Consider the following 13,763-nt stretch of genomic DNA (forward strand, 5'->3'; position numbering starts at 1 on the left):
TGATGTTGTAACTTTTTGCAGAAGCAGTCTTGCAAACCTTTCTTGCTCAAAAAATTCCAAAAAGCAGTAAGAGATTAAAAGCAACTGAATAATTTTCAAAGCACTACTAAAGCAGAACTTGGATTTTTAGATGAACAGCAATATTACTTTGTCTCCCCCTGGCCATGTACAGCAAAAGAGGAAAGCAGGGCTAAATATTTACAATGCCATTAAAATGCAGGAGTCAAATCACGAGCAACTTCAAAGACTGATACAGTGAAAGAGGTTACATCTACATTTTTAGACCAGCACATCAACCAGTAAGCACAAATTTGATGTATGTTTGGACAAGCCTGTTTAAAATACTTTGACTACTCAAAACTGCCATTATTATAAACACTTCCATGAAATTGGACATGGAGAAAAACAATGCGTCAACCATTAACACAGAAACCTGCAGTTAAGAATGCATTCACATCTCACAATAAAGCTTTTGAAGCAGCTTATCAAGGTCTGTAGTACCAACAGTATAACAGACATAGCTCACATGCAAAACGAAAACTGGGAGGAAAAGAGTTGTGCCCCTTCTGAAGCTGCCGTACTACACTGTTTAAATTTTCATTTAGAAAACTGCACTGTAAAGAAATTTATGTTGTCCAATTCTGAAGATGCAACCAGGTTAAAGAGGAGCACTTCTGAACCACAATGAAACCTACCTTTGCCATCTTCAGAACATGTTAGGGCTGTTAAGTCTTGCCTAGCGATAGACATTGGCAATACTTTTCTGGCAGAAATGTTTTCAGTATTAGCGGCAGCAGAAACTGTGGCACTTGCGGTTGAAACATTAGATGCGCTTTTGCTCATGGCTCCGTCAAAGTTCATCTCATCTGTGTCAGAATCATCTGAATGAAGAGGATTAGTAAAACAGAGGGGTACTCGAACAGAAATAGTAGTATGATCAACATTATCACTGGAAGGATGTTCAACTGTGGTGTTTGATACCAGAGAAAGAGTTTTAACACCATGACATAAGATGTCTGAAGACATGTCTTCAGACACTGATGTACGCAGTGCATTTTCAGGCCCATGCAGTGACCATGTGGCATGTCCCTTTTCTGTCAGAGGCAGACGATCTGGCCTTGGTGGAGTATCAGAAACCTGCTGACTCTGCAGACTTTCTGGTGAAGGTATTAAGGCTGTGCTAGACGGTGGCACGCTGCATTCCATACATGAGTTTTGAGAAGCATCTACAAATGAATCCCCTGAAATCTGTTCCTGTGATTTAAAGCTCTTATCAACTACACAGGATGACACAGGCTTAATTTTAATTGCATGTCCCCTGTTCAACAGGGAGTTCCCATCAAAGCTTCGTGGTCCCTCCTGAAGAGGTACCTTCTTGATTTCAAAACTTAAGTTGCGCTCCAGCCTTTTCTCTGCACGTTCACTGGGTTCATTCTTCCCTGAATGTTCTGTTGACTTATTATAATTCTCGTTGAGGTCTGTTGAATGCTCTGACGAAACCATGTGCAAAACTGGCTTTGGATGGTATCTATCATTGTCCTGCCACACAGTAGTGACTGTTGGATAAGCTGATGGGGGAGATGGTGTTAAGATTGGTGGTACTGGCTGAGGCTCTGGAGGCTGCAATATTTCTTCTTTAGCATCTCCTTCTACAAGGCAACTGCAAAAAAACCAAAACACAATTGTGTAAGTTTTCTGTATTTTGACAATATTTTAGATATCTATCCATCTCTCTCTGCAGTAGTAATGCTTTCATACCAATACTGAACTCCAAGCAGTGCTTCCACTGCATCAGACAATGGTTATAAAATATGATTAATGGGGTAGGTAAGAACTAAGTCAACACACTCAAATCATCTTTCAGAATATCACAAAGACACGCATTCAGGCGACAACTAATCCTCATTGGTAGTTCAAAGATTGCTCACATCCTTTCTCAGAAGGATTTTTGCAGACTCTGTAACAAAGGCCCTCTTGTGGCAGGATTTCAGTACTTTTTTACTTTCTTCTTTCTTAAGTGGCTCAGAGGAACTCGACATACGGAATTCAATTTCCAATAAAGCCATGAAAAATTTCTTTAAAAAGCCCTACAGCCTGCTTAATACCAAGTTTCTTCCTTTATTTTTCTTTTCTACACATGACCAGGAGAACTTTATTTTTATATTTGTGTATTTAATAGTTTCTCCATAAGGCTAATGATGCAGACCAAATTTAGCTGACATGAGGTGCATACTGTATAAAAACCATTTACAGTAGAATATATGATCCAAATTACAGTGCATACTAGCAAGACCACAGCACTTACTATTACAGTTCATCTTAAGCTACTTAAAAGGAGAAGCTCTTCAAGCATATGGTCAATTTACTTTCAGATTAGGTGCAGAATATTTGACTGCAAACATTTTACACAACTTACCTTGTCTACAAACAGGAATTAGGCATTTTCATTCAGAGCCTTTAAAAATATTTCTTTTTATTACGTAAGACTAGTAACAGAGTAATAATTGAGGTGCAAAACAAATATGTGACAAGAACAGAAATACAACGAAGTAATTTAAAGAAATGGTACATTCAATCCAGGCAGAAAAATCAAAGCACAATGGACTATGGTTTGCAATGGAGTGCGATTTGGCCATGTGCTTGAGCTGAGAAACCAGCCCATTTTACGTACAAAGCTCAGATCGCTTCCTGCTGTTGGCAGAGATGTCACAGAATCATAGAATAGTTTGGGTTGGAAGAGACCTTTAAAGACCACGTAGTCCAATGAGCAGGGACACCTTCAACCAGATCAGGTTGCTCAGAACCCCGTCCAACCTGACCTGGAATGTTTCCAGGGATGGGGCATCTACCACCTCTCTGGGCAACCTGTGCCAGTGTTTCACCACCCTCATCATAAAAAATTTCTTCCTTACATCTAGTCTAAATCTACGCTCTTTAGTTTAAAACCATTCCCCCTTGTCCTGTTGCAACAGGCCCTGCTAAAAAGTTTGCCGCCATCTTTCTTATAAGCCCCCTTTCAGTACCGAAAGGCTGCAATAAGGTCTCCCCGAAGCCTTCTCTTCTCTAGGCTGAACAACCCCAACTCTTTCAGCCTTTCTTCATAGGAGAGGCGTTCCATCCCCCTGATCATTTTTGTGGCCCTCCTCTGGACCCGCTCCAACAGGTCCATGTCTTTCCTGTGCTGAGGGCTCCAGAGCTGGACGCAGTACTGCAGGTGGGGTCTCACCAGAGCAGAGTAGAGGGGCACAATCACCTCCCTCGACCTGCTGCCTAGGCTTCTTTTGATGCAGCGCAGGATACGGTTGGCCTTCTGGGCTGCGAGCGCACGTTGCCGGCTCATGTCCAGCTTTTCATCCACCAGTACCCCCAAGTCCTTCTCGGCAGGGCTGCTCTCAATCCCTTCATCCCCCAGCCTGTATTGATACCGGGGGTTGCCCTGACCCAGGTGCAGGACCTTGCACTTGGCCTTGTTGAAACTCATGAAGTTCGCACAGGCCCACTTCTCGAGCTTGTCCAGGTCCCTCTGGATGGCATCCCGTCCCGCAGGCACCGCACCCCTCAGCTTGGTGTCGTCTGCAAACTTGCTGAGGGTGCACTCAGCCCCACGGTCCATGTCATTGATAAAGATATTAAACCAGTCCCAATACAGACCCCTGAGGGACACCACTCATCACCGACCTCCATCTGCACATTGAGCCATTGACCACTACCCTCTGGGTGCATCCATCCAACCAGTTCCTCATCCACTGGACAGTCCACCCATCAAATCCATATCTCTCCAGTTTAGAGAGAAGGATATTGTGGGGGGACTGTGCCAAAGGCCTTGCAGAGGTCCAGATAGGCAACATCGGTAACCCTTCCCATGTCCACTGATGTAGTCACTCCATCATAGAAGGCCACTAGGTTGGTCAGGCAGGACTTGCCCTTGGTGAAGCCATGCTGGCTGTACCGAATCACCTCCCTGTTCTCCATGTGCCTTAGCATAGCTTCCAGGAGGATCTGTTCCATGATCTTCCCAGGCACAGAGGTGAGACTGACTGGCCTGCAGTTCCCCAGGTCTTCCTTTTTTCCCTTTTTGAAAATGGGGAATTTTCCAGTCAGCGGGAACTTCACCGGACTGCCACAATTTCTCAAATACGTTGGATAGTGGCTTAGCAACTTCATCCGCAAGTTCCTTCAGGACCCGCAGATGGATCTCATCGGGTCCCATGGACTTGTGCACCTTCAGGATCCTTAGATGGTCTCGAACCTGATCTTCTCCTACAGTGGGTGGCTCTTCATTCTCCCAGTCCCCGCCTTTGCCTCCTGTGGCTTGGGTGGCGAGGCTCGAGCACTTACCGGAGAAGACTTCCCCGTATCCTGGGTAACCAGGTCTCCCATTTCGTTCCGGAGAGGATCTACATCTTCCCTAGTCTTTCTCTTACCCCCGACGTACCTATAGAAGCTTTTCTTGTTGCCCTTGATGTCCCTGGCCAGATTTAATTCTATCGGGGCTTTAGCTTTCCTAACCTGATCCCTGGCGGCTCGGACAATTTCTCTGTATTCCTCCCAGGCTACTTGTCCTCGCTTCCACTCTCTGTAGGCTTCCTTTTTGTGTTTGAGTGTATCCAGGAGCTCCTTGTTCATCCATGCAGGCCTCCTGGCTTTTTTGCCCGATTTCCTCTCTGTTGGGATGCATCACTCCTGAGCTTGGAGGAGGTGATCCTTGAATATTAACCAGCTTTCTTGGGCCCCTCTTCCCTCCAAGGCTTTATCCCATGGCACTCTACCAAGCAGATCCCTGAAAGGCCAAAGTCTGCTCTCCTGAAGTCCAGGGTAGGGAGCTTGCTGCACGCCCTCCTCAGTGCCCTAAGGATCTTGAGTTCCACCACTTCACAGTCACTGCAGCCAAGGCTGCCCTCGAGCTTCACATTCCCCACCAGCCCCTCCTTGTTGGTGAGAACAAGGTCCAGCATAGCACCTCTCCTCGTTGGCTCCTCTACCACTTGAGAAGGAAGTTATCATCGATGCATTCCAGGAACCTCCCGGACTGCTTACGCCCTGCCATGTTGCCCTCCAACAGATACTTCATGGGGAAGTAATAAACCCTCTATACAGTCCAGCACGTAATGTCCAAGATAGTGATATTTAGAAGACAGATGCTCCCATTCTCCCACGTTAGGGATACAGACAGTTCCCAGGGTCACAGAGTCTTTACTGACAAGTTCAGATGGTCCCAGCACCAGAATAACCTTGAATAAGCAGAAGTCAGCCAAATCCTTATATACCTTTAGTTTTTTGGGATAATCTATGTCACCATAAATCACCCAAGTCCAGCCCTGCAGCAGGAGACTTGGATCCTTCCCTTGGAGATAATGTTATAGCAGGACCTTCTCTTCCCTTGAAAATGGACTGTACCTTCCTTTCATGATCCAACATCCTGAAGAACTGAATTTATTCAGAAGAGTGTTCACAGTACTCTTGTGAAATAAGACTTTTATTTGCAAATGAATTCAAGGCTACACACCAAAAGCCAGAAAGCAGAGGCTTCCAAAAACGCAAAAACTCTTACTACCTGCTAGGTGACTGACCACTGTGACAGTATTCTCCTACTGCATTTATGTAAACCTGGGAGAACACAGCATATCTGGCAGGTGTGGAAGAAGGTGTGCCAGTAATAACTCTCATGTTGTAAGGACCAGCAGGATGATATGCAGATTATATTACCCAGGCCTTGTGCTTTCAGGCTATTTAAATGGAACTTCCATGATAGCGGTAGTAGTTGATCATACATTACTAACTCAGATGAAGAAAGAGAATGAAAAAGTATTTGTATTTTAGAGACTTGACAGATTCTGTGGAAGAAAAAGAAATCTCATAATAAGCCATCAGCTACATAATGAATCCACACGTTCAGAGCTCATAGGTGAAGTCTGGCATCCAAATACTGGTTGCTATTCAACTTGTAGAAAGTGTCCAGCTCTACGTCTTGCTCCTACAAATCTTTCACAGAGGAAATCAGGAGTCTAACATAGGCCTAATAAATTTCAGGAACTGCAGGGAGCTCCAAGAAATCTCAGCTGGATCATTGCAGTCAGTCACACATATAAGATGATGAGAAATAAGACAAAAAAAAAAATCAAACCCTTTTTAATCAGACAACTATTAGACAGAGAAAGGCTGTCACTACTGCCAAAACATTAACAAGACTGTTTAGAGCCATGGACAGAGGAGACCAAAGAATTTATTAATATCACATCTTGGCTGACTATAAAACATAAATACTTTGCAACAGACATTCTGACACTTGATAAATCAATCACTTCACTTTGAAGACTGACAAAGGCTAGCAACAATCTCCTGCACCCGTTAATTAAGGCACTTGGCTTTCCATAACAAGTCTCCATCTTCCTCTTGGTACTCCTATTAAGTCTGAAAAAGCCTTTTTACCTGAGAGAACACAGGCTAGTAACATAGCTCTGCGGGCCAAAGAATTTTCCACCTTCTCAGCCAACATTAATAAGAAAGTATCATTTAAAAAAAAACAGTAGAAAGGTTTATAAGAATACTGCAGAGTACCAAGTTACACTCTGTATCCTTTCAGTATTGCATTATCCAGCAATCCATGGTGAGGTTTCTTCTCATACTGCTCACATATACCAATGTATCTTTGTCAGACAGTAAGAGAGGAAGCAAGAATGGTTCAGAAATCTTGATCATATTTTCAAAAAGGTTACTGGAGAGGACAGCAGACAAATAAAAAAACCCGACAGCTACAAAATCGAACTGCTACCTCTTCCCCAAAAGCATTATTTAAGTGAAACACAAAAAAGCGTTAAGTATCAAACATGCTCTTTCCCTTGCACTGGAATAAAGCCAAAGTGGGCTCGCTTTTAAGAGTTATAGGGAATAGGGCTAAAGACCACACAGTTGCACAAGAATTCCTGTCTATTCACGAGTGAAAGGCATCAGACAGGCTCTCATTACTTATCAGCATGTCACATCAAAGCAATACTATTAGCTCCCCTACTTGGAAGCAAGACCTAAAAAGAACTTAGCCAGTGCAAATTCTTAAGACTATCGTAACCTATATAAAAAAAAAGAAAAAAGGAGGAGGAAGGAAAGAGCAAAAAGGGAGTGAAGAGAAGGGCGAAAAGGGGGGCCCGAAAAAAGGGGGGGGGGGCCCGAAAAAAGGGGGGGGGGCCCGAAAAAAGGGGGGGGGGCCCGAAAAAAGGGGGGGGGGCCCGAAAAAAGGGGGGGGGCCCGAAAAAAGGGGGGGGGGCCCGAAAAAAGGGGGGGGGCGAAAAAGGGGGGGGGGGGGCGAAAAAGGGGGGGGGGCGAAAAAGGGGGGGGGCGAAAAAGGGGGGGGGGCGAAAAAGGGGGGGGGCGAAAAAGGGGGGGGGCGAAAAAGGGGGGGGGCGAAAAAAGGGGGGGGGGCGAAAAAAGGGGGGGGGCGAAAAAAGGGGGGGGGGCGAAAAAAGGGGGGGGGGGCGAAAAAAGGGGGGGGGGCGAAAAAAGGGGGCGTCTGCCTCACACTTGAATCTTCTACAATATTGAAAGCATACCTGTCTTGCGACAGACTGCAGATGAGTTTCATCCTTGTGATTTTATAAGCACCAAACCATAGCAGTGTGGGATAGATAACCAAAATCCTCATACAAGGGATTCCAAACTGAAGAGAACTGTTTGGATTTTCTGTTTATGAACATCCCCACCTACTGAAGTACTGCAAGCTCCCCAGCTTCCAAACGATCTTCTACAAGTTACTATATCTTTGTATCTGGAAAACCTCGTATCCCCCTGCTGTTCTGCCAGGTGCCTTCTTCAATTCTCTGCCTGCCTGACTCCTGTCACAAAGGGTTGGGCCTCAAATTCCTCCTCTTCTTCCCCAACCTGCGCTTGTATACTGCTATTTTGCTTTACATTAAGATAGGAGGAATACAAAGCATATGCAAACAACTTAATCAAAAGTAATTTGGGAACTGTTTTACCTTTAGACTTTCTTGAAAAATGAACAAGCTTGAGAATAAGTTGTTTGCTTGAATTAGTAAAGATAAGCTAAGCAAAAAAAAAAAAAAAAAAAAATCAGTCTTGCTCCAACTTAATGCCCACTAAGGAGAGCAGGAGAATTTCCCTTGGATTTCTCTCCTCTATTCCGGGGGGGGGGGGGGGGTGGGGGTGGGGGCAGAAGAGAGGGGGACAGAGGGAGTTCGCTTGCATAAATGGTTACATGCCCCCTTTACCAGCAGTGATGCTCATCAGTAATCTCCACTAAATCCTCCTATGGAAAATGAGGTTTTTCCCTTATTGACCTCATTTTCCTGACCCAGAGTCATACATGCAATCAGCAAAACTGATTTCTTATCTGGTACAGACATACCATTAAGCATTACAATTAGCTAAAGAAGCAAATTAGCATTAAACTAGATATGACAAGATTATAGGCCCCTAATACCAGTCAAAATTCATGAAATTCTTCACCGATTACTGTTTAATGAAATCACTCTCCCATTTGATTCACTAGTAAACAGAACCCCACATGTATACAAACAGCCCCCTTGGAGGTATGCATAGAACTGGTGATACAGGAAACACTGCACAAAGCAGCAACCCAAAAGCTGTTTAATCATCTTCCCATACACAGCTAAACAGAGCTATTAAAATGTTCCCCATTATATTTGCAGTTAAATTTCATTCCTTCACTCTTAAATGAGAGCTTACAGTGTTCAAATGAGAAATTCTCTGTCAAAATCATCCTTTGCCGTATTAATATTGAAGAATATCCATCCTCAGAAAATGAGATGCCCGAAGACCATTCTGATGTGTTTGTTTATTTGTTTTTTTAAAAGGAAATAGATGCCACCAAGGATTTCCTGGTTTTCTCTGAATATGTAACAATTTTTCCATTTTACTGACATCATAGTATTATTATTTCACATGTTCTGCATTGCAAATAATGTTTTTGTTTCTTTTTACAAAGCAGAAATATTAGGACATGTATACCTTTAAGAGGTCTTTTGGCTATAGCTTTTTCTAAACCTCTTGCCAGAAAATCTTGGGCATTTCGGGCTGATGCATAATGCTTTCTTTGGGCACTTCCTCCAACAGCTGTGCTCTATAGACACTTCTCCCCCCAGAGGCAGAATATTATCTGAAGATGAACTACTAATATTATTCCAGGAGAGAGTATAGTAAAAACAGCTTGATTTAAATTACCAGGAAACTAATAGAAAGCTCATGAAAGAGGATAGAGACAGAGAAGAGTCACTGAACCACAGAATGCCAAACCATTTGAGAAAGAAGCAAGCTTTCCTGTATTAGACCTTTAAACTAACTCTGCATTGCTTCTATATATTGCAAAAGCAAGCACTTCTCAAGTACATTTGTAAAATCACACTGTGCAATAAAAAAATTGAAAGCTATCTCATAACTCAGCCTTGACAGTGTCTCTTCATATACAACTGCTACCGATTATTTTGTAATTCCGCTACTTCAGCGCTTCCTCATACATAACTGTATATGGAATTTCCCTAGGTGATCAACGCAGCTTTTTCATACGCTTTTATTGCCACACAACCTGAGCAGCTGATGCACCCTTAGTGCCAAAGACCTCAAAGTTAATGGCTTTTCAGCTGTCAGGTAAACCATGCATTAGGTAATAATAATTTTTTTTCATTTTTTTTCATAATAAAAATTAATTAATTATAACTTGTCAAACAAAACCAAAATGAAGCAATGGCAACATTATTTTTGCTTTTTCTACAATACACTCTAAATTTTTAGAATGTTTTAAGATCTAAGCCATTCTAGCCTTAATGGAAAAGAGCTATATTATTAAAACAGGGCACCCTGGGTTCAGATTTAAATGAAACTTGGCCAGTGTTCAAAGGAAAAAAAAAAAACTTAAGTAATCATGGTTATTCTATGCAGCATACTGTAGGGTTTTATTTTCAAATGAAAAAAGAGAGTGATGCCAAGGTCATGGAATGCCGCTGCTATGATCAACCAAAAATAGATACCAAGCTCTACATCCTCCCTCTTAATTAAAATAGGAAAGTTAAACTCAATGTAAGCAGGCTGAAGCTAGGCAACCACATTATTCTACATAAGCATTAAATCACTGTCATCCATGTGGAAGAAAAGCTGCAGTTCAGTGAAGCTGTCACAAACTATACTACAGATAATTTATATAAAAGTATAAGAAATTAATAAAAACAACCAACTGGTGAATTTTTCTTGTAAAATTTAGTGACATAAGGCTTTTTGGGTTTTTAATTGTGACATACAAATCAGAGAGTGCCAGCTAACAAGGAACACCAATCAATGGTTTTTATTTTAGCTTTGCAAAAAATACAAAAAGAGGGTTCTGCAGGGCTTGAAATGAAACAGAATTACATGTAACCTTTCAAATGTATTTTAATGTCATTAGATTGAAGTCCAAGCATAATCTGAAGAAAAGTTAAACTGCTACAGTATTTTACCTTTTCTCCTTCAGACAGTAGCACATAGCCCTACATTACACTGCATACAAAAAAGTTGTTACCTCATCTTTTCTTTTTGTGAGTTATGTCTTAGTTTCTCCACTTATTTCAAATTGCATTTGAACTTGAAAATAAAGAATTTTCTGTAACCAAGGCTGATTAAAACAAACAACCCCTTTTTCCAAATACTTGAGAACGAACTACTAAACACACAAATATTTCAAGGACTATTCCTTCAAGGTATTAAGATGCTCCCTCTGAATTCTGAAGTACCAATCATTGCTTCTAGATTTGAAGTAAAAACTCCAATTGTACAATCATATAGAATCATGTACAGTCCTAAATTGCAAATTTAAAACTGTGGTTCTTTACAGTCTTGTATCTAATAATGAAGTAAAAACTTACTTATGCCCTCTTCCTGCCTTAACCTGAAAATAATTAAACATGTCTAACAAAGAATGTTCTCTACCCCATCAAGTCCTCCAAAGAAATTTAACATAGATGTAAGTTCAAGGTGACTTTCACAAGAAATTATCATAAACTGCAAAGCCAAGCGATTTCTAGAATAAGGTACTGATATATGCACTCATGAGTTGTTCTTGTTTACCTTCGTAATAATTAAACAGTAATATTATTTGAATTTTTTTTAATGTTGACATCAAATGCAAATAGATGTTAACCTAAATGACTACATTTACATATTGTACAGCAAATATGAATTACATTAAAGCATCACAAGGTAGTAAAAGGTTGGAAGGCAATACAATTCCAGAACCTCTGCAAAACAAGTAGTTAGATGCTTCATGGTGAGTTAATGTAAGTAAACAAAATTCCAATTTAATATTGAATTAATATCAATAGCCTAAAGATACTTGTAACTTCCAAGAAGCCTAGAAAAGTACAATTAAAAGTTATACTTTGTAGCACTCCTTCCCCAAGACATTCCCAAGCCGAAGCAAGTACTAAAAGGATTAATTATCCCTCCCTGAGTAAGCTTCCAATCTTAAATGGCAAAAGTCTTTAGCAGCATCTCATCCTTACTTAGTACAGCCATGAGACTTAACTTAAAAGTGTAGCCAGTATCAAGAGGAAGACATCTACAAATTTAAAGATAATACAGAGATTACCTGTCCTACGATCCTGTCACAAACAAGAGAAAAGGCAAGAAAGACGCCTTTATGGAAAAACTCTACAATGTACCGCGTGGTTAGCCACTGAAAAGTGCTAGCAAAGTAGAGGAGATATCACCATCTCATCCAGCAAGCAGCCTCAGGGCTGTCAGAAAACAACTAACAGGAATCACAATCATTACCATTCTAAGCAAACATAGCTTGCTCTGATAGCAATATGGAAGACAACCAATTTTCCTCCTGGACAGTCAGGATCATCTCAGGCAAGTTCACCTGAAACCAAGCTGGCACGCAGTACTGTTCAGTATTAGTCACCGTAGTCCTTTTTTTGCTTTAGAAAAAACCCAACTGTTAAATCTTTCCTTAAAAAAAAAAATATTTAAGTTGCCTTACTAATTACACATTCTAGAGCCAAATACAACAGAGCATTTAAAGAACTTAAAAGCCTTATTCTTTTTAAAAATATTAACTTTAGCAACTTGCTTGTAACTTCTTCAGAGACAGTGCACGTACAACTCAAGTACACACATTTGGCTGTCAACCTAAAAATGTTACTGAACAAAATATTTTAAGCAAGTTCCCAGAGAAAATTCTAAATCAAACTAAAATGTGGGTTAAACTAGATTATTTCAGAGTATCTATTGAATTTGAACTTATCTATAAAGGCAATGACTCTTAGACACCACTTGAAAACATTCACTACAGAAAAGATGTGGGCAAATACTTAACATAGTTGTACCAAGATATTTTTAGTCACAGCAATGTAGAGAAAAATAATAGAAAGGACATGAAAAAAAGTGGTAAGAGAATGGTTTGGGGAAAAAAGCTACAGATGCAATAAGGAGATGTATCATGTTTAAGTTTCCTTCTCCATATGGGGATTAAATTAGAATCTTTCACAGATTCTGCTCTCCCATCCTCCCAGGAAAAGGATGTCAACCTATGCCAGAACATCCACAATACACAAAACCTGGCTCCAAATCCTGACTGAATCAGGCTGCAGATTTGTTAAATTACCTCCCACATCACAAAAAAACATGCTCATTAGTGGGTATTCTGAGTAGATGTGACTAATAGCAAATAAAGTCTTTCCTCAGAAGCGTCTTCCATGAGGGGTATAATTAATTGTTTTTCAAAAATAATCTCCATTTGAAAAAGACTACAGCTTTGCTAAAAGCTTCCATTTATTCACCTCTAAGGAACCAATCTTCCTGCCAGTGCTGGCAGATGGGAAAGCATGAGTTTATGGAAGCAGGCCCAAAAAAGACCAGGTTTTATAAGAGAGATTAAAAGATTTTCGCTTAATAACGCAGCAAGTAAATAACAATGCAATGCAGATAAGACAGAACAGTTGTGTGCTAAAACATGAATTATGCATATATGATTATGACATGAATATATAAAAATGATAAAAACCCAGGTACACCTAAGATTATTTCAAGGAATGTTAATAAGGAAATTACCTATTGGACAAAAATCATATCTAAGTTCAGTGACTAAGTTTTAAGAAGAGCTTGGAAATCATCACGAACACAGGTTAACAGAGGACTCTGTCATCATCTTAATCTACGTAATTGAATACAATCACATTACCATTAACATAAATAAGGTAAAAATATTACCTACATAGCACAAACTGTGCCATTTGTTTGTGAAAAGCTGCAACTCATTTCCATCTCTCTCTTTCAATGTCATATTCTCCTCTAACTTTTGCTTGACATAACTAATGCTAAGTTAACTACAACAGCTACTCATATTCTTATCCTACTGTATCATTAATGGTTGTTATCACACATTATTTCCAAAGTTATCTTACTGCAAATACCATCCCTGGGGCCACTAAAGAAGTAGAGCGATAGGTCTATTTATGGTGGTTCTCCAATATCCTCATTAGAAAAGGCATTAGAATCACATGCAGTATTCCAGATCTGGTCCAAATTACTAGTTGATAGCAAAGTAGAACACTTCCATACCCAGTTTTAAACTACGTTTATTCCTGTGACAAGAAGATGATGTTGCAATATTGAATATTATCACACACTGCTACCCATTTTGAGCCACCAAGTTTCAAATGGCTTTCTACATCCAATTATATTTTCTATATATATACGCACACATTTAAACTTCCTCCTCTACCAAACCTAGAATATTTTAGGATTTAAAATTCATTTTA

The 13,763-nt window shown here is 40.6% G+C and overlaps 1 protein-coding gene across 4 annotated transcripts in view; it reads right to left on the minus strand.

Moving 5' to 3' along the window:
• PTPN12 (protein tyrosine phosphatase non-receptor type 12) overlaps positions 1 to 13,763 on the minus strand; it is an 82,959-nt gene that overhangs the window by 8,704 nt on the left and 60,492 nt on the right. For all 4 annotated transcript variants that reach the window (XR_012672811.1, XR_012672810.1, XM_075144601.1 and 1 more), the window contains one exon: positions 696 to 1,660. Coding sequence is in view for 2 of the 4 variants with exons in the window: in XM_075144601.1 (XP_075000702.1) it covers positions 696 to 1,660 (965 nt within the window). In the remaining 2 variants the exon portion in view is untranslated. The remainder of the gene's footprint in view (positions 1 to 695; positions 1,661 to 13,763) is intronic.

Source organism: Calonectris borealis, chromosome 1, assembly GCF_964195595.1.
Source record: "Calonectris borealis chromosome 1, bCalBor7.hap1.2, whole genome shotgun sequence".
Taxonomy (NCBI): Eukaryota; Metazoa; Chordata; class Aves; order Procellariiformes; family Procellariidae; genus Calonectris; species Calonectris borealis.